Here is a 27,564-nt window from a genome sequence, read left to right as displayed (position 1 = left end):
TTTGATCATTAATGACCTTTATTGGAGACAGGTGGGGTCATTTATTATACAGAAGTATCATCACACCATTCTCTTCCCATTTAATTCCTTTTAGTCTCCTTATAAATCTGTAGCAAAAGTGCACTTTGAACAGTTTTTAATCTATAGCATATATCTTTCAATATTATCTCTCAGTCAGGTATTTTATCTGTAAAAAGGTATCACCAGATATACAAAATACATGTCTAGTGTACTACATTACTTTTTGTATTTACTGTTTAGATTATTTTTAACTCAGTGCTCTCTTTGTTTTTCATTTTTTTGCAAGACTCAGTGATGACAGTCTTCTGGTGGCATCACCAGGAGAGGACTCACAGCTTCTGTGTGGAGAAGGGGAGAAGATTCTTAGCCAGGAACAATTGTCACACAACAGGAACAAGATGACAAGAACATTTGCTGCTGTTGAATGTGTCTCTTAAAATGACAGTACTCTGTATAATAAAAAAGAATTAAAAAACCCAACGTCCATATTACATCTTCTGGAAGAGAGATGTGCCAGGAGAATGGAAGCTGTACCCAGCTGGAATACAATGGCAATGGTTCATTTGCATTTTGAAGGCAGGAGTTAATTGCTAAACATCACTTTTGTGGTCATGAGAGGAAGGAACAGACACAGGCAGCATGAGGAACTGGGAAACGCTGCTTTCCTGAGGACAGTGTTTTGGTAAAATATTGAATATCCTGCACAAGCCACGGAATTGCATAAGTTAGAGATCCTCAAGAACAACAAGCACTGGGGACAAATGAGGGGCTGTGCTGGGGACAGCCACACTGAGGACACCCAGCTCAGGAACACTCATTCCCACTGGGAGGCTGCAGCCAGCTGTGACAAGCTTTGGCACAGCACCAGGACTTCACCAAAAGAAACTTGCGCAAGATTTTCTGAGATTTCTCACCAGCTTCCTTATTCTTTTCCTCCTAGTTATCCATGAGATTAGAATATGTAAGCACAATGGAAAATTGCTTCATTGCAGTCTTCAACAGACCAACGATTTCCCCTGGGAAGCAAGGCCTAGAGAGGTGAAACAATCAGAAGCATTTTAGGGGCTGTTATGATTCTCGGATGGAGACACAAACGTCACCACCAATGACTGCAGCACTGGCCAGGCAATGTCTGGTGGGTTGGCTGGTTTTCCTCCTCACCTGCTCATTACCCTGAAGACTCAGAACTCCTGGATTAGTTCCCTAAATACCCCTTCCCTTGGTTAACCCTTCCCAATTAGTGCTGTTCCTGTGGATTAGCATAGATTCAAAATGCAACTTGCAGCAAGTTCGCTTGGAATTGAGTGAAATGCGGAACAGATCCTGCTTCAGAATGAGGGCACTTCTGGTTTATGCAACAGCTCCAAGGAAGGCTGGAATTCCCAACTTTCCTACAGCAGAGATGGTCTTTGACAGGTCAGGGCTGCTCTGCTCCCCTGGAACCTGCAGCAACGGGGCCTGGAGGCAAAACTGCTGCTTGCAAAGGAAAATGCACAGCAGGAGAGGCTGGATGTGGAGACAGTTCTCTGCCTTCTGCAGGAGAAACAGAACAGCACAAAGAAGAGTACAAAAAGAAGCAGTGCTGTTAGTGTTCTCTAAACCCAAGAGAATGCAGAATGGGGAGGTTTACAATGCTGCAGAGAGGGGTTTTGTCTGCTTTTTCTTTATAAAAATTACAGACTTGACATTTCCAATATGTCTTAGCTTTGTACTGCTCGAGTCTGAGTCACCAAAAATATCCAGCAACCAGCTGCTGCTCAGATCCTAAAATATGCCTTCAGCTGACACTGAATATTGAAATCGTTCTGCTAAAATACAGAAAAACCATGGCAGAAACCAAGGTATAGCCTCAGGCCAACTTCAAATGGTAAAAATCCTACAATGCTACTTTGAAATCTCTTCTTGAGTTCATGAACAAATAAGCAGCCAGGTTTCAAGTAGAGGTAACACAGATTTTGGAAGATAGCACGTAAAAAAAAAACCAAAAAACAAATCAAAAAGCCCAGAAAGAAAACTGGAACAAAAGCTCTTCTTGTTCTGGCAGTTCAGCACTAATCCTCCAAGAAGGGCAGGAGGGAACTCTCTCCTCCCCCTGGATCTGTCCTGGTCCTACAGCAGCACCGAGGAACTGCTCTGCTGGCACCAATGTGTTCCACTCGGCCAAAGCTTGATCCCTTTTTCCTTGTGTCCATTTTTTGTGTCTCTTGTCTCAGTCCCTGGACTGGTAGAAGAGGATGTATCCAGATTCAGAGTTTTTGGAAATGTCTGATGTTAACCCATAGAATTCTTCAATGGCCTGGGCGTCAATTTTCTGAAAATTAATGGAAGTTTTAATTAGCTTCAATCAAAATCACAAAGCCTAAAAGCCTTTTCCCACATAAATCATTATTCCCAGCTCTTGGAGGTGACCTGGAAAGCCAAGTGGTGTTGACACAGTGACCCTTCAACATCATCAATCCAACAAAACATTTTTTCCCCGCTTAATAACTTATTGATTATTGAAAAAGCAGCACATCAGGATGAAATAATAAACTCCTGAGAAGGGCTGCAGTCCTAAGCTGGACTACAAACCAAGTGATCCATGAAAATGTATCCTTAAAGGATGACATGGCATTTCTATATTTGCCTTTCTCACACTGGTGGTACCTTGCCTGAGTATTTTCTAATTAAATTATTTTATAATTAAAAAAAAATAAGCAGTCACTCATCAGGGAAAAAGGTTTTTGTACAGCTGCAAGTACACATTGTGTAGATTGAAATCTCAGCTAAAATAACTCCGGATTTCAAAGTTATTGTGACCCTTTTAAGGAGAAAAGTCCTGCAAGTACTTTATGAATTCTGTGGGTCTCATCTAATTCTGATCTTTGGTCATAAGGGAGCTTTCCTACCGGGCAAAGCCTTCTGGAATATTATCACAAGGTTTGTTTCTTAAGAAAAATTATGGTTTTCTGTACTAACAGAATTAAAATCTGCTTATATTTCAAGTTGTGCAGAAAAGCTGCTTTGCTCTCATACTCCAAGCAGCAACTGGAGGGAATTTTAAAGGGTTTTTAAAGATGCAGGTTCCACGTGTCCTGATCCAGGTCCTGAGCACAACTGGCTTCCCATCAGGGAGTTGGATCCTGCAGTGCAGACTGGAATAAAACACTCCCAGGCACCTGTGCTGCTCAGCACTCCACTGGGATGGTGTTTTTTAATACCTTTAGGACTCTGGATCCACAGAAATGAGAGTCTGAGGAGGAGATGAGCCTGGATTTTCCTTTTATTCCCAAGGAATAAAGTTGAGGATGTAAAGAAATGTTCCAAACACAAGAAGCTCTGGGTTGAACACCTGCCCTGCTCAGGAGGAGCAGAGACCAAGCTGTGATTGCACCTTAAAAGAAAGAGACCCTGCTCTGCCTCCAGCAGGAGCCTCCTCAGCTGCAGAACCCATGTGGAGAATGTGAAATCTCTGCTCCCTGAGCAGATTTTGGCATCACCACGAGCTCAGCAGCACTGGTTTCTCCATGTGGCACTGCCAAACAGCAGCGAGTTGGGAGCAGCCTTTTCCCAGCACAAGAAAATACAGATAGGAGTTTTCAGGAGATGCATCAACTGCAGAAATTCTCTCTTGAAGAGATCTGTTAAACACCTTCTCTTAAAAAAAAATAAAGAAGGGGGGGAAAAAAAAAAGCCCCAAAAAGACATTTTGTCTTTTCTCCATTCAGGGAGTGAGGGGAAGCTGAAATCCCCTGCTGAGGCTGGTGCATTTTCACACCATTTATTAACATAACGTTACTACAGCCTGTTAGAGGCACATTTTAACAGAAATGTAGTGAAAGAACCTCAGCTCCTGCAATATATTTAGCAGACAAGTCAAACATGTTTTATTTTAAGTGCCAACTCACTTGCCATGCAATCAAGCCTATTTCCACTACTCATTCTGAATGCAACTCAAACATTTGATCCATATTAATTCATGCCTCAGATATTTTTAGTTTCAGCACAGCAAAACTGACTTCCTTCTTTAATTTCACTATCCACACAAAATGGAGTGGAACTGAAAGGGGATTATATAGATTTCATTCTTCCCATTTTTATTGACCAGATACAGTTTAACCCAGCTGTAACTTCAGAGTAACAATCAGTGGGTGTTACTACTTGTAGGATTCTGCAGCTTCACCTGACATTAAAAATGATGTTTCTTATGAACTGAGATTAAACAGCCTTTACTCATTTCCAGCCATCTATTCTCGTTCTCCAAACCAAATCCAATTCTGGAATGCCACTGCCTTTGCATTCAAATCTCTTTATTTTTTAAGCAAAGCCATTCTGTTCCTCCCCTCAGTGTGGAGAGCTCCATGGACTGAAGTTTCCAGCTAAACACTGGGATGCATCTGGTGACAAATGCCAAATTCAAATCAGCCAGAGATCATTGAGATCAGGTTTCTCAATCCATTTTGCTCAATTTTGGATCCCCCTTGGACTGATTTGCCCCCTGGATTTGCTCCTTTCCCCAACATGCTGCAGGATTTGGGGATCATCAATCTCCAATTCCATTGAGTTTGCCCTCCCATGAAATCCTATATAATAAATCAAAATAAATCTGCATTCCCCACTGCTGACATTTGGTGGGAAATGAGGACAAACTCCTTCCTATTTTCAGTTTGGAGCTGTTCATTCCCATCACTTGCCAAAAATGCAATAAAGCTTTTTGTATTTTAGGGGGAAAAGCCTTTTCCTGGGCTTTCAGCTGCAGTATCTGTGAACAAGAGCTTTGCACTCACCTTTTCAAGCCTGTTTTGTTAGGTGGCCACACCTAGAATGTAAACCCTCCAAAAGAGCTTGGTTTTTATACATATATATATATATATATATATATATAAAATATATATAATTTTAAATAAATTCTATATAAGAAGATGAACTTGGAAAAGAAAAAAAAAGTAAGCCACAATTGAAGATAAAAAAGCAACATAAAGGGAAAAAATGGGTTTTTTTTTTAAGAAGAGTGAACTACATGACAGCTCCTTGGATTTACTGCCCAATAACTGCACACATTTAAAAGCCATTTTTGGCACATCTATAAAAGTGTCAACAGTGTTTGCAGTTAAACAGAAATTTGGCATAAAAATGAAGATACAAAGTAAAAGTGAGTGACAGAAAACAAATACAGAATAAGAAGATGGTTATTTTACATCTTTTAAAATGTGAAGTTCATCTCCTGCATGGAAAAGACTGAAAACACTTGAATTTTAAAATATTGAGGTGAAAACTATTTCCAAAATTAGGTGACACAATTCTGTACTTGGACTATGACAGAAACAGAGGAAAATGAGTCCAAAAATATAAAAATTTTAGGAGAAAGTGAACTGTTGACAGCCACACACACTGGGAAGCCACCCCTGATGCTCAAAGCTATGCAAAGATTGAAAAAAATTTAAAAATGGGGAAAGTCCTACATATTTATTTTGACACAAGCATGGATTTTGCTATTTAGACACTTAATCAGGCCTTGACCATGGAATCTCTGAGACAAACAAAGCATTTTCATCTTTACAAAAAGCAGCTCTGCTGTGGCATTTGTTCTACTGTTTGATATTTGCTTAATAATTATGTGAAATCCATGGATGTATAAAAATTTTGCATATCAGCCTTTACAGATATGTTGGCAGAAAAGGAAAAATTTCCTTGAGCTGTTTCGACATCATCACTAAAAATAATTTATTTTTTTAATTTGTTGGTGAAAAGTGACCCAGAAAAAGGGAGAAGCTCTAAAGTACAGCAATGAAATACAAGTTAGCAATGGAAAGGAGCCTAAAAATGGGCTGAAATCAGAGTTTTTGGGTGTTTTGCTGCTCTTTACCCACCTCTACAATGTCATCATCAAACAGCAGCCAGAAGCCGTGGCTCTTGACGATGGTGATGTAATGCCCACGGTTTGGGCCACTGCAGGAAAAAAGGATGGAAAATTTCTTATCCAGGAGCCATTTCCCTGCCCAGGATCATCCCTGGCTGTCCCAGCTCCACTTCCCAGCTTTTCACATAATGCTGGTGATTTTTGTAAGATTTTTTTGACAAATTGCTTCGATTAAAATGTTGCTGTTGGTTTTTTGAAAATACAAAATATATTCAAAACACACGATGAGATAAATATTTCATACCATCATTCATAGATATTAAAATCCAAAATTAAAAATATTTCAATCCCTGTTTTGTTAGAGTCACCACTGCTGAGTATTTTGACCACTGTAAAATTTTAAATTAAATCACTTCTGAAAGATTTAATTTCACAGCAGGAATTGTTTTAATTCTCAGTGTGGTTTAACCTGACCACAGCCAGACCTGTGAAAGCTCTTCCCACTTTTCTGGTGGAAGTTTCCAATCCACAGAATGGAATTCCTTTGTTTAGGGCAACTAAGTAAAAATAAATTTAAACTTAAACTTAGTTTAAATTTAAACAGAAGTAAAACTCTATGTGCGAAATATTTCAAACAAGTTCTGAGAACTCAAAATATTTTAAAAATCTCATTTATCTCAGTTCAGTAAGAATTGAGAGCAGGTGAGGAACCCTAAAAGCCCCACACAGGATAAAAGGTTTGAGAAAATAGAAGGAAAACCATTTAATAATCTGAATTATTAATCACTATTGTCCAAACATTTAAGTGCAGACACAGGTATGGCAAATAAAAACTACACAAGAAAATGGATTGCATGAGATCCTGAAGTGATAAAAACTGAATAAATATTATAACTGCACCACAACAAAAATCTTTTAGAATTTTATGAAGTTTATTTATACTAAATCTATGCATTATTAGCATTTTTCTCCTCACAAAGATATTTCAAAGCATTTATGTGCTGCAATAACTGATCACTTTAAAACTCACACTTCCTGAAAGCAGTTAGAAATATTTTTTTCCCCTTCCATGAGGTTTTTTTTTCCTAAAATGTTTAGAAATCTTTTCCTCTTTGCTTTTAAAACCAGAACTGCAGCTGCTAAAACTAGAATTTAATGAAGAAAATAAGGATATTTTAAAAACCCAGCAGTGCACAGCTTATTCCACATGATGGCACCAACTTCTTAAGAAACTTCAAGGTTTTAGGCAGCAGCAAGATGAAAAACATAATTTAATTCTATTTTACTAGGTGTTTTTCCAAGATTTCTTTTTATTACATTTATATTTCCTGGAAAGAAAAAACAAGTCCAGGAGATTTTTGTTGTTTTGGGGTTTTTTAATGACAGCTCAAAGAAAGAACTTGTCTGACATGCCACCGTGATGTGACACAAATGACAGAAAATGACAAATTTTAGCCTCTAAAGTAAAATTTAAAACAGCAAAAATATAAAGTAAAACTGAAAACAGTAAAAATACAAAGTAAAACTGAAAATAGTAAAAATAACCTAGTAAAAAACCCCAGATTTTTATTTTTAAAAAAATAAATCAAAACACTTCCAACCGACCAGCTCCGAGAGCGCTCCCGCGCTGTTATAAAACAGCACGGGGATGAGAGATTCCATGAAAATTCCAAGGAAAAGCAGGGAATGTGCACAAGTACCTGCCACAGTGAACCACCACGGCCACCAGGTCGTACATCCTGTCGGGGTTGGTGGCATCCCCCGAGGTGTTGAAGAGCCGCAGCTCCAGAGGGAACACCACCCTGTAGGAGAGCTTGGTGTAGCGGTGCAGCTGGTCCATGTACTTGAACCTCTTCAAGTGCAGAGCCAGGATCATGGGCAGTTTTTTTACCCTCATTCTGGAGCACAAGAAAAAAAAAAAAAGATGGGAAATAAAGGAGAAGGATTAGAGAATCGCCCCTAAATTTGTTCGAGAATTTTGTTACGAGGAAGCGTCGTAAAAAAAGGCATCCAAAATATTGGTAGGATTTTTTAAATGCTGCTTTTTCTCTCTTAGTGAGAATAGGAAATATTTATCCCAAATTATTATCAACACAACTGACATCTGAATGCAGGACAGCTGCAGGAGAACATGGATTTTTCACCCATCAATGGGAAGAAAGAGCTGGAATAAATCAGTGTTGCTGCTCTGGCTGTGACCAAGTCTAAGGGGAGAAATAAGATTTTTTGCACCCAGTGCTCCCAGACAAAGCAGATGGGATGTTTTCCAGCAGCTTTAAGCTGATTAATGCTAACTGGGGAAAATGTGGATGTCTGGAAACACCAGATAGAAACTCTTCAGAGAGAATCACAGAATGGATCCCCTCATGATGAGGCTGCCGTGAAGTTACTTGGTCTCTCCACTTTTCCTTCAACCTCAGACCTAGACAACCCTACCTTTTCTTTTTCCTGAATTCACCAGGTGTATTTGCCCAGAAATTTTAAGAGAACATCTCCCTCAGCCTGAATATTTGGCCCTTACCTCTTCTGTGCCTCCTGTTTGCTGCGGCACTGCTCACAATAGTATTTGTATTCACTGCATAGAGTTTCAGTGTTACTAAATCCCCTGTGGAAATCAGAGAGTGGCATAAGCAGGGATATTCCAGAGCATCCAGCTGAAAATGCTGAAAAAAAAACCCCAAACAACAGACAGAGGATGAAGCTCCTTTCATTCATGGTGCTCCCAGACCCGTTTGATGTGTATTTGTCTCATTCCTGGGATGCAGCATCAATGTTCAGCTGGAAAAATCTAGAATTTACACTCTTAACTGCCTATTTTCTAGGAAAGGTAATAAACAGCACGAAGGTGATTGAGTTTTGTTTCCATCAGAAGCCATTCCATGTTTTCTTTAGTGGCAGAAATTAAATGTTCACATCTACAGCCATTAAGCAGCAAGGTCTGGATGATCCTTCAGCTCTCAGCAATTACAGATCCATTATCAGCTATTATATAGCCAGATGCTGGATGCAAATTAAATATCCAAGCAGCTGATAAGCCTTGGATCCTGCAGACAAACACATGGAGCAAATGTCCATCAGGAAAAACCAAACTGACCCTAAACATCAGGGCCAGATGACTGAAATTCGGTAAGAATATGAAAATAATCAAGAATTTATTGTGAAAGCAAACACTGCGTGTTTATTTTTGATAAAGCCTGACTGTGTGATAAAATAAATTCAAATCTTCATAAAAGAAAGTGAAAATCAATCTGAGCCACCACTACTATTTATTAACTACTAAAAGCCACTAAGAAACCTTCCAAAACTCACAATATTTTACCACATGTTGCACCAGAGAATAACTAATCCAAGTTCTCTCCTTCTGACCAGGGCAGGTATTTTTTTCCATTCCCAAAAAAATTCTGTTTACCTTAGACAATGTGTAATTGATGTATTTTGTTCCACATCAACCGAGAGGTCCAGAAAGTCCTCATCTTTGCTACTAACCTTAAAAAAAAAAAAATAAGAAGAAGAGATATTTGGTAACAATTGAGAGCTGGCAGATTTCTTTTAACCATTTCTGGAATGGTGCAGTATGATTAAAAATAAATGTACACACACACACAAAGAGGCCTTTTCTCGAGGTAAACTAAAAGTGATTAAACAATCTGATGTGGTGTTAAAACCTGAAGAGGAGCATTAATAAAAGAAGCAATGACAACAAAACCAAACCAAACCAAAAACCCATGTGAAAAAAGCACAAAACCCTAAACCCCTCTCATGAAACATCTCTCCCCTTTGAGACTTCAAGGCACATCTGATTATTTCACTGGCAAATGCAGGTTTTAACCACTCAGAGAGCTCTCACTGGAGAGGTTTTAACCACATTCCATTTCCTCTGCAGCCTGATGCAGCTTTCTGCTGCATTTCAGGGTGTATCAGTCAATACTCAGAGGCAAGGCAGAAACAGGCAGATGGCTCCTCAATTAAATGGGTTAGCAGGGAGGAAAACCATCTTTCCATTTGTGGAACAGTCACATTTCATTGCAAGATCCTTGAGACAGAATCCTATTAATGTCATTTTTAGAGCTTCTCCTCACCACACAGCCATAACTTTAGATTTTAAATGCCGAGTACAACCTTTTCTGTTGTAATCACTTCTCTGGTTTTTTATTCCTCTCCCCATCTGGGTTTTCATATTTTTTTAGCAGTATTAAATCAGAGCATATGACTAGCTACAAATCCCTGGCCTGAAGGTGGTGTGGTTCTAATTCCAGACTTCATGGCACTTTTTTTGCTCTCAAACAGAGTAGCCAAGGACCAGCACCGAGCACAGAATTCCAGTTCAAGCAACTCAGTTCACCCCAGTGTTAAATTAAGAGCAACTCTCATGTAGAAACACGACATAAACTCTCAATCACTGACACAGGAATAACATGGAGACAAAAAGGCAGCTTGGATCAGCCAGGTGCAGCTGCCTGGATGGAAAACAGGGAGGAGAAACAGGGAAAACACTAGGCTTTTTCTGGGCAACATACCTTAATGAGCATTGGTTTGAACATAGAGTCCTAAAATAGGCTATGCTCCATATTTTAATAGAGACAGTGCAATTTCATCTACCCTAATGAATGAAAAAGGGTGCTCAGTGTTAGGGAAACCAATCCAGAAGCTGGGAGAAAGCTAAAGAGGTGTGGTTTGGTGGTGCACGTACAGCCTCACAGTTAAGACATCTGGTTTCATTGGTTAGTGTTCCTTGGAAGATTTCATGGACCCACGTCAGATCAGGCTTGTCTCCTTCTTCACTCTCAATGCTGCCATTCTGGAGCTTCCCATTCTGCTTCTCCTGCTTCTTCTCCTCTTGCAGTAAGTCAGCAATAGTGTTCAGTAGGTAGTTTAGGAATTCGTGTGCATCCTGCTGCATGTAATTATCAAATAATTCTGGAAAGGAAGAGAGGGAGGAGAATGAGCAACTACAGACACTTCCCACCACCAGGTCACTGTGGTTTTTTCCTTCCCTCCTCTCCCCTGTTACATAGCTCTGGTGGCACTGGTGATGTTGGGAAGAATTGCACTTTGTTGTTCTCTCAATGGTTATCCTCAGGTTGCAAGAAACAAACAGCTGAAAAATACCATTAAGGAAATTTAGTTTGGCCATTTCTCAGAACTGAAGAAAACCATGATTGGTTTGGGTTTTTTTGGTAGTTTTTTCCTTCTTTTCTTTAGAGAGGAAGACAAATAAATTCAGATGTGCTGCCTTGGCCCACTGCTTCATTAAGTCCAGCACCAAAGGGTAAAAATCCCCTACTGGAAGTTTGTTATCTTTTCAAGTTCAAGGAGAGAGGATAAATCAACATCCAGAGCTTTTCCTCGCCAAACAGCCCTGGGAAATGACCACCAGTTCAGAACCTAAGGAACTGATCCTACCACAAATGCAAGAGAAAAGGCTATGAGGGGCTGGGTTTCTGCAGCAATGAGCTGGAGTGTGCTTTGTTCCTCCAGGGAACACCACACCAGTGTGGAATATCTGGATATGTGCAAGTCCAGAAACACAGATACTGAGATAAGGACAAGCTCACAGGACAAGCACAGAGGTGGTGAACTTCACACCACAAAAATCTTCAAGAAACCCATTAAAACTTGACAATTTCAACTCCAAAAGAAACCTGAATTTAACATTTTTAAATCCTTAAAAACACATTAAAAAAATCATTTCTTCATTTACCATTTTCTTTCCTCAAGCGGGAAATAAATTTCTTGGGTGGGATGACTCCCACCTTCTTCTTTTGCGTGGCAATACTGTTGAAGAGATCAGAGAGGCAGGTCAGGAGGCTTTCCTTCTTTCGAGGTTGCACCTTGTATGCCAAAACTTTTTCCCGAAATGGCCGACAAAAATAAAGTGCCTGTAAGACCGAGTTGCAGTAGCAGGTATTGCCGAACTGGTCAAAAAAACAGAACAGAAGGAAAAAAAAAAGGGGTTTGGATTAGGGCTGTCAAAAAGGAATGGTAGGAAGAGAGTTCATTTAGAGTGTCACACAGTGAAACTGGAGGAGTCACCTGGCAGAGCTCATTTACTGGGGAAATACTGGCTGGAAATGGGGGAAATACTGGTTGGAAATGGGGGAAATACTGGCTGGAAATGGGGGAAATACTGGCTGGAAATGGGGGAAATACTGGTTGGAAATGGGGGAAATACTGGCTGGAAATGGGGGAAATACTGGCTGGAAATGGGGGAAATACTGGCTGGAAGTAGGGGAAAAAGATGGTTGGAAATGGGGGAAATACTGGGGAGAATGGGGAGAAACGCTGGCTGGAAATGGGGGGGGAAATCCTGGCTGGAAATGGGGGGAAATCCTGGCTGGAAATGGGGGGAAAATATGGTTGGAAATGGGGGGAATGCTGGTGGGATTGGGGGAAAAGGCTGAGCCTTGTGACAGCAAGGGAAGGGAGAGGAGACAACACCCACAGGATCCTGGGAATACACAGAAAAAATAATTAAGGGCTCAGCAAAAAATCAAAATTGGTGGAGTCACAGCACTAGCCATCATCCTGAGAGGGGAGAGCCTGCTGGGGAGAGGTACCAAGGACACAAAATAAATAAATAATAAATTTCACAGAATATTTTAAGTTGGAAGGGACCCCCCAAGGATCACTGAGTCCAATTCTTAACTGAACAACCCATAGAGGGATCAACCCCGCTGCCTTGGCATTATCAGCACCCTGCTCCGAACAACTGAGCCAATCCCAGTGGCAAAACCTATTATAAATTCATAATAAAATCAATATTTCCTGCTCATAATGGAATGTTTGGAGCAGCACATGATGCAGGGCCATGCAGAGAGCAGCAGGTTTGCATCTGCCTGTGATAAGGCCTTGCAGAGGCTGCTCCTCGTGGCTGAGCAAGGAGGGACTCCAGGATATCAGCTTATCACCCACAACAACACACCATGGCTTCAGAGCTGCTGCTTCCAAAAAAGAGAGACAAATTCTGCATTTGCCAGTCCCCACATATTCTGGTAACGAGGATCTGCACCCCAAGAGCAACATATTTCAAATAAACATAAAGAATAAAAATCTGTCTACAGAGCAGACTGGTTTGAAGTGATACACGGCCACTGTTCCCCCAAATTGGGTGTGATTACTGCAGCAGAACGGTTTCAAGCTAATAATCACTTTGTCTGAAACAGAAAATGAACAGCTTAATTCATACAGCTCAAAAGCTTAATTCATACAGCTATAGCTACAGTAACACTGATTTACACCATATGCAAACAACAGGGAACAACAGTTAAAACTTATTGACATGAGGAAAATAAATGTGGAAACTAAACAAACACATGAATTAGGATAGAAAACCACTCACATCCTTATCAGTGACCTAAAAAAGCAAAGAAGCACCGTGCTAAATAAATTTGCACACAACACAAAAAGGCATCCTAAGTCTGAAGGTTTTTTTGAAGATAGGAGCTTCTTAAAATGAAAACTGAGATGAAATTCTGGAATGACACCATTGTTCCATCCCTCTTGGGCTTTAGCAAATATAAGCTATTTTTACAGTTTCCCATGAATTCTGCAGTGGCTTTAGACACAGTTTAACAGAGTCAGGTTGTTTTAGCTCACTGATCCAAAAATTGAATAAATATTCAACCCGAAGTTTTGGCCTCTATTGCCCACGAGTTCAACACCTGACTGGATTTGCAGTGCAATCACACATTTAACAGCACTGCTGCTGAAGCCATGAAACTGCCCTCTCTAAAATGCTCCAATTATTTCCAAATCATGAAAGAACCAGAAATAACTTCAGAAAAAACTCAGCAGAACAACGGCGTGAAAACACCTCCCTCAAGAAACCAGTTGCAAAGAACGAAGCACAACAGTGTTAGTCATGTTTTGTCCTTCAAAACAGAGAATGGATGGGGTTCTAGTAATTCTGGTTATTTTTAGGATGCTGTTTTTCCTCCTGACACCATTCAGTGCTCTGCTATTTGTGTCACAATTCCATTTTTTGCTGTTATGGAGCAAACCTCAGCAGCTTTGGAATGGCCACTGACACCCTGCTTAGGGAACGGGATTCTGTGTGTTTGGGTAGCTGGGTGGATGAAATATAAACTGCTAGAAACCCACACAAAGGCAATTAACTGGGTCTCTAATGAGCTCAATAAATACCACTTAGTTTGCCTTAGCTGGTGTGTGAAGAGATGAGCATCTCCCAGCTCTCAACACAACCCTGACGAACAGAAGACAGAAATAATTCTGTTTCTAGTGAGTTCTGCCAAAATTGCATTTTCCCATCATAAACAGGACGCCACAGAACCACTGCTGCTCTGAACAAACCAGGAGCAACATCCTCTGCACAGTTAATGCAGGCACACAACTCTGCTGCCTCTCAGCTCCCAGCCCAGAGCCACACAACCTGCAAAAATTCAGCTTTTTGGAGGGTTCATGGCTACACCAGGCTGCCAAAAATCCAGATTGAGTATTACTACACCAAGGAATTATCCACCCAGTCCTTGTCATTCATCTCCTGCACAAAACTTCCTCTCCTCCCACGAGAAGGGTGTTTTTAGAAAAGTAACACATTTTCATTTTAAAGCCTCCCCTGCACTGCAGCATCAGTGGAAAATCTTCTCTGGAACAGCATATGAACAAATGGACACACTTTATTATTTCCAATTTTCCAGCTAAATATTAAAATCTTGCAATTAAAAGTGTAGTGGAGGAAGAAGGGTTCTCTCGGAGACTTTACAAGAAATACATTTATTTTTCTGTGTTTCAGATGAAATGAATTATCTTGGTTAATAAGCACACTGCAGGATGTGGTGTCTGTGCTCAGTCCCACTCTAAGTGAGAAGTTCCCATCAATCAAGTTCTTGGAGAATCCTATTAAACTCCAAATTAGGATGTGAATTAAAAAACACTATTTTAAGCATAGAAAATTGACTTACATTGACCAGGCCAAAATAATGCTCATTCACAGGGAACTGCTCAGGACCAATCTCTTTCTCCAAAGCAGAGGCATTGGCGCCCTACAAAAAACAATATTTATGTTAGAGAAAATACAAATTTACTAAAAAAACCCCAAAGATTAGGAAATGATTTAATTCCACTAAAAATCAGTATTTTGTGTTCTTCAGAATTAAATGAATATGATGCTGTGTTGTCATAAATGTACCAAGGTTTCACTTAAAATCTCAATTTCATCAGCTAAAATGAGTTATCTGATCTAAGAGAATGATTTTCTACATTTGAATTTATTTGGAAATTACCACAATCAGCTGTTCTCACTTAAAACACCAAGTTGGCCACAGTGACCTAGAAACAGCAACTTCATTTAGTCAAGAATGCACTGTAAAACTAAAGAAACTTATCCTGTATTTTTCTAGCTTCATTTTGCAAGATATTATTGACAAGTGAAGTTTTGGATTACAAACCCCCAGAAGAATGGAAATAAAGAGTTTTATCACAGGTCACCTGAAGGTGCTTTGGCTTTGCTACATTTAATTTCAGGGTGATGTATGAAGCTCACAGTGAATTTTGACACGTCCTTGAGTTTCCAGCAGTACAATGAGGATGGAATTTGCTGGTTTTTATACAACTGAAAAACACCACTGCTCTTATTTGGCATATAAAGCAACAACTAAAGCATTCCAATGTTTTTATTTGGAATTTTAACTTGGTCCACTTTATATTCACAGTGGTTTCTTCCTCTCTTTCAATTTTCAACAACACCACCCTATGGATGGGAGTATCTTGGGATTTGGTATCTTCCCTCATCCCTCTCCACCTTGTTCTTTAATGTTTCTTGATGATGCTCCAACAATCCTGAGCTCCTCTGATGCAGAATCCAAACACTTTGGATTCCTAATTCTGTTTTAAATGCCCAAATCACTCCAACTCTAACCTTGTGCAAACAGAAATCCTTCTGAGCCACCTTCAGACACCTCAGAAAAACATTAAACTGAACATTACGATCCAGCAAAACTCAATTAATTTATTCCCCTGAAGCTACCAATGTTTTTTAATTGCTGATCAAACACTTCCATTATCTCCCTATTAATATAAACCACAAGTAGAGACTGTAAGGACAGTTCCATCCAGATTGTCTTTAACAGAGAAATAACTAAAAATTTCCTTAAAAAAAAACAAACCAGGAGAGAAACCAAGAAATAATCTGCATTAACAGCTGCAGTTGGATGTTGCCCATCTGATTTACAGTGAGTTACATTTCTCAAAACAGATAAAACGAGGCAGGCTCAGAACTGGGTACTCCAAACCCCACAAAACATTCCCAGGGTGCTGACAGATTTACAGGCAGAGTTCTGCTCAAGCAGCAATTACACACAACATTTTTGAGGCATCAGTGCCAGTTCAGGCAGCTCCTTTCATTTGTTTCCTTGCAGTTATTTATTCCCTGCTTCCAAGGAGCTTTTTTCCCTACAGTATCTCCCCCCAAAAAACCCAAAATGAAAAAAAAAAAGGGAGAACCATCAGCAAGGAGGATTTGCTGTCATCCAAGGTTTCCCTCAGCTCTCCACTTCCACTGCTGTGATCCACAAAATGATCTCATTTTCCTTTGGGAAATGGTGTAATTGGAGATGATTCTCAAAATTCCATGGAAATGCACAAGAGGTGAAAATTCTGGAATTTTCAGCCTGGAAATCAGAACTGGCTCCTGCTGAGGTTGTTTTGCTCTTCCATGCTGCATGTTTGGAGATTAGGAAAGGAGGATTTGTGAAATCCTGTGAGCTTGTGAAGTTCAGTTTCAATTTCTCTGGAAGTTTCCTTGCCCCCTCCATGATCTCCAATATTTTATCAAGGAAACACTGGAGAAAATCCCATGAAAGGAGGTACCAAACCTCACAGAACCAGTGAAACCTGACAGCACAAATGCTCCAGCTGGAAAGGAACACATGGAATAAATACCTGAACAAATAAATAAAACCATAAGAATTGTAATTTTTAATAAAATTATGATAACCTAACATAAACCAGGATTGTCAACCAAGCCACCAACTTGTAACCTGACAGGTTACAGGTGAGTTTTTTTCCAAGTGTTTCCTTGTATCTATTGCCCAAACTTTATAAATCTGGGTAAAGTAACTGCAGAGGCAGATTAAAAAAAAATAAGGTTTCATTGAATTAGATTATATTTAATTTATTATTTATAATTGAAACTGTAGATGCCTCATCCCTGGAAGTGCTCAAGGCCAGGCTGGAGCAACCTGGGATAGGGGAAGGTGTCCCTGCCCATGGAATGGGATGAGCTTTAAGGTCCCTTCCAACCCAAATCATTCTGGGATGATTCTAAACTTTTTTGCCAGAGAATACTTTAAATTCATAAAATCCTAAAAACTCTAAAACAGGACTCAAAGCACTTGTGGGAGAAATAAAAAAAAATAAATCACAGATTAATCATAAATAGTTCTGAAGATGCAAACTTGCAAATTAAACAGTGAAAAAGCTCCAGGAAATGCAATGCCCAGCATTCCATGGAAAAATAAGTGCCTTGCAGAAGCACAGATGATTCACCATGGAATCAGTGTCCAGGAGAACTGCACTCAAAAGGATTTGGGGGCAGAAATCCTCTTTATGCTGAGGGCACCACTTGGCCTCGGTCACATTTTGGGGTAAGGTCCAGAACTGCAGGCAAAGTCCAGCTCCTCCCAATCAGGGATCTTTGCAACTCAATTAACAATTGGCCAATTAACTCAGTGCAGATGAAATCTGGCCCAGCTTGAGCCATGTCTTGCTGCAATGAGGTTTTCTGTCACACTGACAAGTGTCACACACCTTTTTCCACCCCAGCTATAAGATTTTTTTCTGTCTGCCACAGATCACAGGAATATTTCCTCATGAGAAACAATGCACCACACTTCATCATTCTGGAGATATAAAAGTCACATCTTGTCTACTGAAACTGAAGTGGCAAGTGTCCATAATATGAAATTTTATTTTATTATTTGGGGAATTAATTTTATTAGATTGGGGAATTAAGAAATGCACCTCTTTGGGGTGCACAGCCAAAGTGTTCTGCATCTTGTGGTACTTTGAACACCTAAAACCAGAAGAAAATCAATAAAGTTTTGCTAAACTACATCACATATTGTGGGAGCAACAAGAAATGCCATGAAAAAAATCCCTCATTCATAGCTATTGAGTTTTCTAAGCAAACACTGAAAAATAAAATACAGCTGAATATAAAGATTAATGCAGATTAGAACTGACTTCTCAATGCTAGTGCAAGGCAAATAAGTATTTTAACAACCTCAGAAGTACATCCTTGACTTCTGTGAGGTGCAAGGAAATGCTCTCAGCTTTTCAGGACCATCAAAGTCAGCCCTGTGAGCTGAAATAAACCCAGATTTATAAAACACACAATTACCCCAGGAGGAAAACTTCCTCCTCATTTAACTACGTGGTAATAATGATTTACTTACATAATGAGATGTAAATTTAGCACTTTCATACTGCTGGGGGAGGAGACAACGGAAGTTTCAGCACTTGTAAGCAGGATTTTCAATTTTCTGGGAATTGCTGGGACTTGAAGTGTTGTCTCAGAGCTCCCCTTTTCTCACAGAACTGGCTGTACTTCCACAGTTCTGGAATTATCAGTCAAACAGGAAAATGAAAAACTGCCTGGCCCATCTCAACTATCACCACTTTAGCAGGAATACACACAGCTAAAAATGGCCAAGAAAACCCCCAAAAAACATCAATCAAATATTTCCTGTCATAGCTGCAGTCATTTTGCTTTATGCATATCAGCTAATTAAAAGAAAGGCCTATCCAAGAACATTTGTGCTGACTCAAAAGACAAAGAACACCCTCAAAAAAAAAAATCTAATACACCAAATATTGAAGTATGAAATTGTTGATATTCAAGTTTTTCTCACTTTTTCATACCAATGCTGTGAGGGACATCACCCCAATTATCTTGATTTAAAAATGTAAGAAAAGGCTGAATGTGGCACTCTGGTGACAAGCTGGAGATTGTCAGGCTGGACTCGATGATCCTGGAGGTTTTTTCCAACCTAAACCATTTTGTGATTCTATTCCATGCTCAGATCTGGATGAGATATAGAGAAAATAGCATTGGGATAAACTAATATTTACCCAGAGAACACTCAAGGCAAGTTTTGTTGAATGTTTTAAAGGAAAGGGATGTGAAAAGAGCAGTTTCAAACCCTGTCTAACCAAGCCACTCTGAGGCACTAATCTCACAGTATTCCTGAAATTTTAACTGGATAACCCATCAAAACCAGAAGAGAGATCTATCAACTCTTCCAGCTTGTAACCTCTGAGTGATTTTTGCTCAGTAGAGAAGTCTTAAAGATTTATTTCCAGTTCAATGCAAGTGGAATAAATAGTATTCTGTTTCTTAGCCAGTGGTAACTCACTGAAGCACCAAAAGGAGATCACAGAGGAGATAATTAGGCATTATTGGCTCTTTGCAGCAAAAAAATCCTATTCCTGCAAAGAAAATGAGGGTTTTGCATAGCCTAGATTTAATTGATTTCAGAAACTGGAAATGTATTGAGTTTCCAGGGGCATCAAGACTTGGTGACTTTAAACTTCCTGGATTTGTAATTATTCTTACAGATGAAAGGCTTGTAGGTTGCATTCATTTATCTGACAGGAACCAGAGGAGTGCTCAGTTTTCTCTGTATTATATTCAATTAGCTTTATGGTAGAAATTGTAATTAGGCTCTGAGTTAAAGAGTTTTGGTGAAGCTGTGGATGAATAAAAGCTGGGAGTGATTAAGAACAGCCTCACAGCTCAGAATGGGAGAATTCCACATTTCCAGCATCCCTGTGGCTCCTGCTTCAAGTTACAACCTCTTCCCTTTTTAGCAATATGAGTTTTACCAAGTTTCAGTGAAATCCTGATCAACACCAAACCTTGGCTGAGAATTAGTGGACTGTTATTGCAGACTACCTGATTTTTTCCCTTGAACCAACACTTTCCCACTTGGCTGGAATCCACATTTCCATTCCCAAATATCTGCTTTCTGCTGCACATGTGAGGATGGTTAGAAAAGCAGAAAGAAGGTGAGGAGACCTTCTGAGCACGGAGCAGCTGCTGCTGCAGCTCCAGGAAAAAAAGGACCAAAATTAGCACAACTCTGGGTCAGGATCCTCACTGTTATTCTGAGCTCTTGTCAAAATAATCAGGTCAATGCTGTGCTGCAGCTCAGCAAACTGAGCACTGGAGGTGGAAAATGAGGGAAAAACCTAAAAAACAGGGAAAGAGATCCCAGTGCCCTGAGAGTTCCTGGCATTTACCTCTGACAAGTTCTGAGGGGCTCTAATTGCACAGGTTTTGAATTCCCAGTGGGTTTAGAACCATTCCATAACCACCACTAGCTCAACATAATGACAAAAAATACTCAGGATCTCTTTGGTGTCATTGACAGACACAAAGATTCAGAAAAACTTGTCAAACAAATGCCTCATGAGGTTTTAATTTATGGTTTTTAACAGGGATGAAGCAGCTGCTTAAAGTACAAGGGAATTAACTAAAATAGTGAAGTCTTACCAGTATTTTCAAAAATACAACTAAAAACTTACAGTTTGGTCTTTTTTCAATATTGATCCTACCAAAATCTACATTGATCTTTTTTTTTTGTTGTTGTTAAAATTTGCTGTGCTTATTTTGAACACTCCACTACTTTAAATGGACACAGATAAATATATACACCCCAACATCTGCTCCATTTACAGTTCATTTGTGGACAGTGGCAGACTGTCAAAAGAGAACTTTTCAAATCTGGATGTGTCTCCCAAAATTTCAGAAAAATTTCTGTCTGTTCATTGTATCCTGCTGAAATTTAGTTCTCTATGTCTGCCCCCATCCTTCAGCTGCTTTAGGCCTGTCTAAAATACACCCGAGATGAATTAATTCCATTAGCTCACTTTCAACAATCAATTAATTTAAAGCCCTCTCCATACAGCCCATGCAAATTGGAAGATTCAGCCTTTCTTTAAGGATAATTACTATTATTTTAGCTCAGTACAAAATATTCATTTCCACATTACCTGATTTTTATGCATTTCTCTCTTTGCAATGAATCTAATTCAGTTCAAATGAAGGAATTAAAGGCTCTTAACTTGAGGTATCTCTAACTTTTCACTGCAGCTGGATGCACACCCAGAAGCTGTGTAGCATCACTTGAATAAAAACCTGATGAAATAAAATCCCTGAAGATATTCTGGCTTGGACTCCACACCATCCTAACTCTTGGACTGGAACCAGCTGCTTCCCACTGAGCACCTGCCTGCAAAATACATTTCCCTTAAAGAAATGCAAAAAAAAGGAAAAATACCTACAGGATTTCAGTGTCCTGGTGCACAAGTCTTGCTCTCTAATTACTCATTTGGCTGTTTCCTATTAACAAATGAGAGTAGGAGAAGATTTAGCCTTTAAAACAAGCTTTTAGGTTGTGCAGAAAGGCTCCAAGGGACATCATCGTGTAGCACTCCAGATTAGAGGAGCCGCTTAAACCCACTGCTGAGGAGTTGTTTTAAGAGTGAATAAACAAATCAAAACAAAAAGGGGAAAAAAAAAAAAAAGAACAAGCAGGCCAAGCCAGAGCTACTTAAAACCTTTCAGGAAAAATCTGCATGAGCTGATGCACAAGTCTGCCTGCATTTGCTGTATTTGCTGAGATAATAGTTCCAGCTTGAGGACTATTCAAACTGCCCTGGAGGGAAGTGGAAATAGAGCAGATTGGGGTTGTATTGCTGCAAGTTTATAGAACACACTGACATGGTTTTCTAAACACAGATTAGATGTTGCTTTCCCCATCCTTTAAAACTCCTTGGCTGTGGAGCACTGAAGTCAGATAAAAAGAGTTGTCAGCTCGGGGTTTGAAAGGATCCCTTTTCATGGATCCCAGAAGGCTGTCTATGTTCCAGGCATAACAAATTACTGTAAATGGAGCCTTGGACTGCAGCACTTTGCCTGCATAAGCACTCCAAACAAAGTGATAATCCTGAAAGGAGCAGTGTCACAGACTATCCAAGGCTCCACGCTTCCGAATGTCACAGAATCTTCCTCCTGTGCCCATTTCCAGTAGGGAGGAAGGCTCACAGAGCACCCTGGCTCTGCCAGGTCACCCAGAGAAACTCAAAATTGCTGTATTTCTGAGGAAGTTCACTCCTATGAAGCCTTAATTGGAGTGGTTTTAAATCAATGAATGCAGGGTGCTTTGTAAACTCTTCCAAGCAGATGTTTATTCCATGAGGAGCTGGTCCTGCAAGGCCCACAGGATCCACACCTCCAAAGGCAAAGCAGGGCCCACACTCTTGTGAAACCCTCTCAATTGATGCTCTTTAAATGAGACAGCAAAGCTGGGCTCCAGTGAAAAGAACCTGTGGAAAGGATGCTGGAGAAAGGGCAGGAAAAGCAGAGCCACTGCTGAGTGCTGACCTTTGTCAGCAGCTCATTCCCCTCTTCAGCTCCTGCATCCCACATCACACTGCTCCCAGTTCATCCCAGTTCATCCCAGTCTTCTCAGCTCCTGCATCTCACATCACACTGCTCCCAGTTCATCCCAGTTCATCCCAGTCTTCTGAGCCCCTGCATCCCACATCACACTGCTCCCAGTTCATCCCAGTTCATCCCAGTCTTCTCAGCCCCTGCATCCCACATCACACTGCTCCCAGTTCATCCCAGTTCATCCCAGTTCAGTCTCCTCAGCCCCTGCCTCCCACACCACCAGTGCTCCCACTTCATCCCCCAGATTTCTCCACCCACAAGATTCCTCCTGACCTTGTGCTTCTCCCAGTGACCCAGTGACACACACAGGAGTGGAGGCTTTGCCAGCACAGCTCTCAAACACAAACAGCTCCCAGCTGTGCAGGGCCCAGTGTTTACCAGCATTGTTCTTTTGTGAGCTGGCAGTGAGATTTCATCAGGAGCCTCACACATCAAACAGTGCAGGGACAATGCTGTGGAGAGTGAGGAAGTGGATGCTGAGGGAAGGCAAAGATTTATAAATAGGTTTTTATTTCATTTTTAAGTAGGTTGTAACTTCAGCTATTACACAGGCACAGAGCAGTAAAATTCAGTTGTGGGGCCAGTCAATGGATCTGAATGGGGAAATACATTCACAGCTCAGTGTGTGAGAGGTTAAGTGGATAAATCATGGAATAGTTTAGCTTGGAAGGGACCTTAAAGCTCATCCAGTGCCACCCCCTGCCAAGGCAGAGACACCTTCCCCTATCCCAGGCTGTTCCAAGCCCCATCCAGCCTGGCCTTGGGCACTTCCAGGGATCCAGGGGCAGCCACAGCTGCTCTGGGCAGCTGTGCCAGGGCCTCACCACCCTTAATTCCTTCATTTCTAGTGGAAATCAACCCACTTTTAGTTTAAAGCCATTCCCTCTTGTCCTTTCATAACGAAGTTTATCCCTATCTGTTTTACAAGCCCACTTGAATTATCCATAATAAAAGGAGCTGAAAATATAAAATACAACATAGAAACAAACCATAATGATGTACAGTGCTGCCCTTTATTTTGGCAGCAAGTGCAGGAATCCCCCAAACTGACATCTGCTGGAGCAAGCACTGAAAACCATTTCTTTTTTAATAGCAACAAGACAGAGAGTGATGTGCATGTAAACAGATGAATCCAAGGCAATAAAAGCATTTGCTCTGAATCCTGATCAAAGAACCAAACAACAGAGATTCAATAACACAGAGCACACCTTGAACAAGCTACACTCTGTTCTTTTAGCATCTTTCCCCAGGTATTCACACTTGATTTTTAAATGGTAGCAGCTCTGAAGTAGAAGTCCTCTAATATAATCAAAATACTTTGCAAAAATGAACAATGGAGTGCCCAGTTTCCTCAACTCCATGGCACAACACAACTGGGATCTCTCATGATCTCTCATTTTCCTCAGGACAATTAAAACATGAAGTTCTAAAAGTTTACAGACAATCAATGCAGACCCCAGAACAGCACAAAAGCTCATTTATGTGTTCAGGACTCCTGTAAAATCCTAAAGCTCGTTCCAAGGGAACCTGTGTGGTCCATCTGAACTGCAGCCTGGCTTTGCTTCCAGCCCCAAACTGTCAGAAACCCAAATTCTGCAGCAATAAACACCCATCACACACAGCATTAAACCAGAATACAAACAACACGTGGGAAAACCTTCAAGTGACCTCCTCCCTGCTTTCCAAAGGGTTATGTATTTCTTTCCCCATAAAACAATTATTTTCAGTTATTTTCAGGCTGGGTTTTAAGTGCAAAGATGAATATTTTGTTTATTTTACCTTAACAAGTTGTCAGACAAGAAGCAGAGCACTGCTGGAGACAGAAATCTGCTTAGCCAGCTCTACCTCCACCCTCCCTTCTTCCAGTGATAAAAATAAATGCTATGAATGTTAATTCTCTGATAAAGCCAAACCAAAGTCCTACAGCTACAGGTGACAGCAGGGAGGTGACATTACACACCAGGGACACCACAGCCCTGCTTGAGCTGCCCAGTGTAAATTATTCAGGTGGCAAATGGAAATGGGACTTACAAATGCTGCAGCCACCTCCCCTCCAGCACTGAAGTCAATAATTGTGTCCTGATTCAGAGTATGTAAGACAACCCCCAATTTGTAGCCTGGATTGGAGCTCTTCAGGCATGTCCTACTGGTTTAACAAACAATTAGACATTAATCTAGAGGAAGTGACCCTAATTGCCCACAAAGTAACAATATTCCACTCACAGCTTACTACAGACTCCTCACAAGCTGCCAGAGAGGAAAAGCCCAGCTCCAGGCTTTGCACCTTGCTCTGTTCTCAAGTTCTGGTCTCCTTTTCCAGAAGTTCTGTCAATTCAACAAAATCCTTAAGTTCAGACTCAAAACCTCAGTTCTACAACTGTCTCAGGGCACAGAAAACACATCCTGGCTCAGACCCATGGAATTCTGCCCTCCTCACTCTCTCTCCTCAGCCAGAGAGGATTCCCACCTGCTCACCCCAGACCACAGATCCCTCTTTAAACACTTCTGAAACAGCAACTGTAAATTTTTTAACGCAAAAAGCCTCATTTCTGTTGCCATTTCCCTCAATCCTGCAACTGCCTGCAAACAGAAGGAAAAACCCCCAGAGCCCAAGGCAAAGGGAAGGGCTGGGACACAAAACTGGTGGCAGGGAAGCAGAGCAGGGGCAGTGGCTCCTGATGTTTTTTTCCATGTGGTGTCAGCAGCCTCCCCAAGCAATGAATCACATTCAAATGAACAATCCCTGCTCCCTCCCAGCTCCCAGTCCTGGCCAGGCTGGAGCTGCCACCAGAATGTGATGAAATCCTGGAAAAAGGGAACCGAGGAAATGCCACCACCCTGAGGCACAGCAGAGCTGATCCACGGGCAAGGTATTTTAGGGAGGGGGAGATGATTCAAGTTCAGCCTCATTACTAGCTGCTAATGAGCTCTAAATTGAATTTTTAAAGAGATATTGGAGAGGAATGGTGTGGCTGAGCAGTCAGCAACAGCAGTCCCTGTGATGTCTGACAATGTCACAAACCTGGGTTTCACTTCTCCAGCCTGGAGCACAGATGATGACTGGAAATGCTGGTAAAAACCACATATTTTACTAAAAAAAAAAAAAATGTAAAGTCCTGTACCATCACTACAGATTAGCACAATCCTGAGGAAAGCAGTTCCCAAAGGGACTTTGTTCATGTATTTCAATGTTTTTATAAAGAAGGCTCAGGTTTTTTATATACCTTTATGACAAACCAAACAGTATTTTTACTTGCCGGACATGCAAATAAACTGATCTAGTTTTAAAATACAGCACCCAGATCTTAATTTCCTGGGCTAGATGAGGGAATAAATGTTAATATTGACAGTAAATTTAGCCAGGCTACACATGCACCTAAAACACAGATGTTGACAGATTCCACAGCATTTGATTAAATGACTAATTAAGAAATTTTGAAGGCTGTTTCATGTGATTATTTAGTGTTACCAGCACTGCTCTACAATTTCTGCACAGAACTGAAACAGCAAATTCTCCACTTGAAACACAATGAGGAGAATCTGCCTCCCCAGAGCTGCAACATGGAAAAGTTCCTTGGGAAAAAACACCCCCAGAACTTCAGGAGCGGGAGGCTGCAAGCACCTGCCCATCTTCTGTCCTCCATCCCAACCAAAATCCAGGCAAGCAGAGGAGCAAAAATCCCACTCAGGTTTGTCTGAACAGTCGCAGGGAAATGTTCTGCCTTCCACCTGCCCTCTCAATCCCAGGCTCAGTCAGCTGCTCTAAGGAATGTATCCAAAATATTCCATAGATTGAGTCAATCCCTTGCCTCTGGGGTGCAGAACTCCACAGCAAAGTCGTGACTCACCTCTCATGGCCTTAATCTCACCTGTGTCTGTGATGGGCAATTAAAAAATACAAATTATGCAGGAAAAAAAACAAACCCAAAACATTTAGTGAGACTGGGGAAGGATAAAGTCCTGGGAAGTCTTCTCCCAGAAACTTCCAGTGAGGTCTCTATGGGCAGGGATGTGAAGAGATTAATGTCTCTTGGTAGGGGTGTGAAACTGCAAAACCCCAGTTTGTACTGGGCCTGGAGTTAAACTGGGAGTCAGCAGCTGCATGGACAAGCAGGAAAATCCCATTCCTTTTCCACACAGGTGAAAACAGACCCAGGAAATCAGTGTGGAACAGTCTCTGCTGAGGCTGCAGGAGATGGAAACCTTCCCTTGGAGCAAGGAAATCGTGGGGTTATGAAAACCAAACTGCTCCAGGTGGGCACCCCCAGCCTGACCCTCTGCTGGATTTGGGAATTCCAGCCCCTGCTGGAGCTCAGAGCGAGGCAGCTCCTCCCAGAACCTCCCAGGTTCTTTGGGCAGCTTTTGGTGTTTCACTGCCGGGCTGCGATATTTCACTGTGAGTCAGCTGCGCTCAGGCGCCAGCCCAACCACTTGCTGGGCTCTGTTTACACAGCAGCGTAACTTCATTAAAAATTCTGCATAATCATGCAATTACCGGGCTGCCTCTTGCCCTGGCAGCAGGGACGGTCCCTGCTACACGCATGCACGTGGAGCGATTGCAGAGCTTTGATAAACGAGTAGAACGAGCTTTAAAATGAACTCACTTATCACAACAACCCACTACGACCTGGACGCGAGGCCAATTAATGCTCGATAATTCCTTTTCTCTCCGAAAGGCACCCCGAAAAACATTTCAGGGCACAGGCGGCAGCAGACACACCCACCGGGAGCGCCGAGTTCGCGTTTCTGCCGAGCTTCCAACACCTTTCCCACCGGGATTTCAACCCGATTATCCCAAATCCCTGCGAGCCGCGGCCACGCTGGCACCCGCGCTCAGCCCGGCCGCGGCTCCCCGCGTTCCCCTCGCCCTTCCCCGGCACGGCCGCTGCGCCCCGGCCCCCTCAGACACCCGGAGCCGGCGGCGGGGCCTCCCGCACCGGTGGCTCTGAACCGCCTCTGCCGCTCGCACGGCGGGCGGGCCCTCCCCGCCGCTCAGCGCGGGGCACAAGGCCGGGAGCCCCCGAGGAGCGGCCGTGCGGGGCCGGGCGGCCGCCAGGGCTCTCACCATGGTACAGACGGCGGCGAGTCTCCGCACCGTCACCAGCGCCTCCATCCGCCCCCGGCCGCCGCCATCTTGGGCCGCGACTGACAGCGCCAGCTGCGCACCCGCTAACCGGCCCGGGCTGTGCGCCGCCGAAACGGCTCCGCCCGCGCCGCGCAACCGGCGTTC

At 41.7% G+C, this 27,564-nt stretch overlaps 1 protein-coding gene across 3 annotated transcripts; it reads right to left on the bottom strand.

Annotated features, from left to right (window-relative positions):
• On the bottom strand, positions 1-27,564 carry LOC111929235 (ubiquitin carboxyl-terminal hydrolase 12-like). Of its 3 annotated transcripts, XM_023926747.2 has the most exons (11): positions 20,873-21,111; positions 18,274-18,435; positions 16,322-16,732; positions 14,782-14,862; positions 11,562-11,775; positions 10,551-10,777; positions 9,270-9,346; positions 8,382-8,465; positions 7,561-7,758; positions 5,871-5,949; positions 1-2,332 (listed from the first exon to the last, which is right to left on the bottom strand). In XM_023926747.2, exons 3-11 carry the CDS (start codon positions 16,322-16,324, stop codon positions 2,231-2,233), a joined length of 1,065 nt encoding a protein of 354 aa, XP_023782515.1. In that variant the 5' UTR covers positions 16,325-16,732; positions 18,274-18,435; positions 20,873-21,111; the 3' UTR covers positions 1-2,230. The 3 variants fall into 3 exon arrangements, with proteins under 3 accessions (XP_023782515.1, XP_086706233.1, XP_086706234.1); XM_086850107.1 differs by lacking the exons at positions 16,322-16,732; positions 18,274-18,435; positions 20,873-21,111 and adding an exon at positions 27,400-27,564; XM_086850108.1 differs by lacking the exons at positions 8,382-8,465; positions 16,322-16,732; positions 18,274-18,435; positions 20,873-21,111 and adding an exon at positions 27,400-27,560.

The sequence above is a fragment of the Cyanistes caeruleus genome, chromosome 14 (genome assembly GCF_971803275.1).
Source record: "Cyanistes caeruleus chromosome 14, bCyaCae1.hap1.1, whole genome shotgun sequence".
Taxonomy (NCBI): domain Eukaryota; kingdom Metazoa; phylum Chordata; class Aves; order Passeriformes; family Paridae; genus Cyanistes; species Cyanistes caeruleus.
The sequence above is the reverse complement of the archived record's forward strand: the minus strand, read 5'-3'. Positions and strand labels throughout refer to the sequence as shown.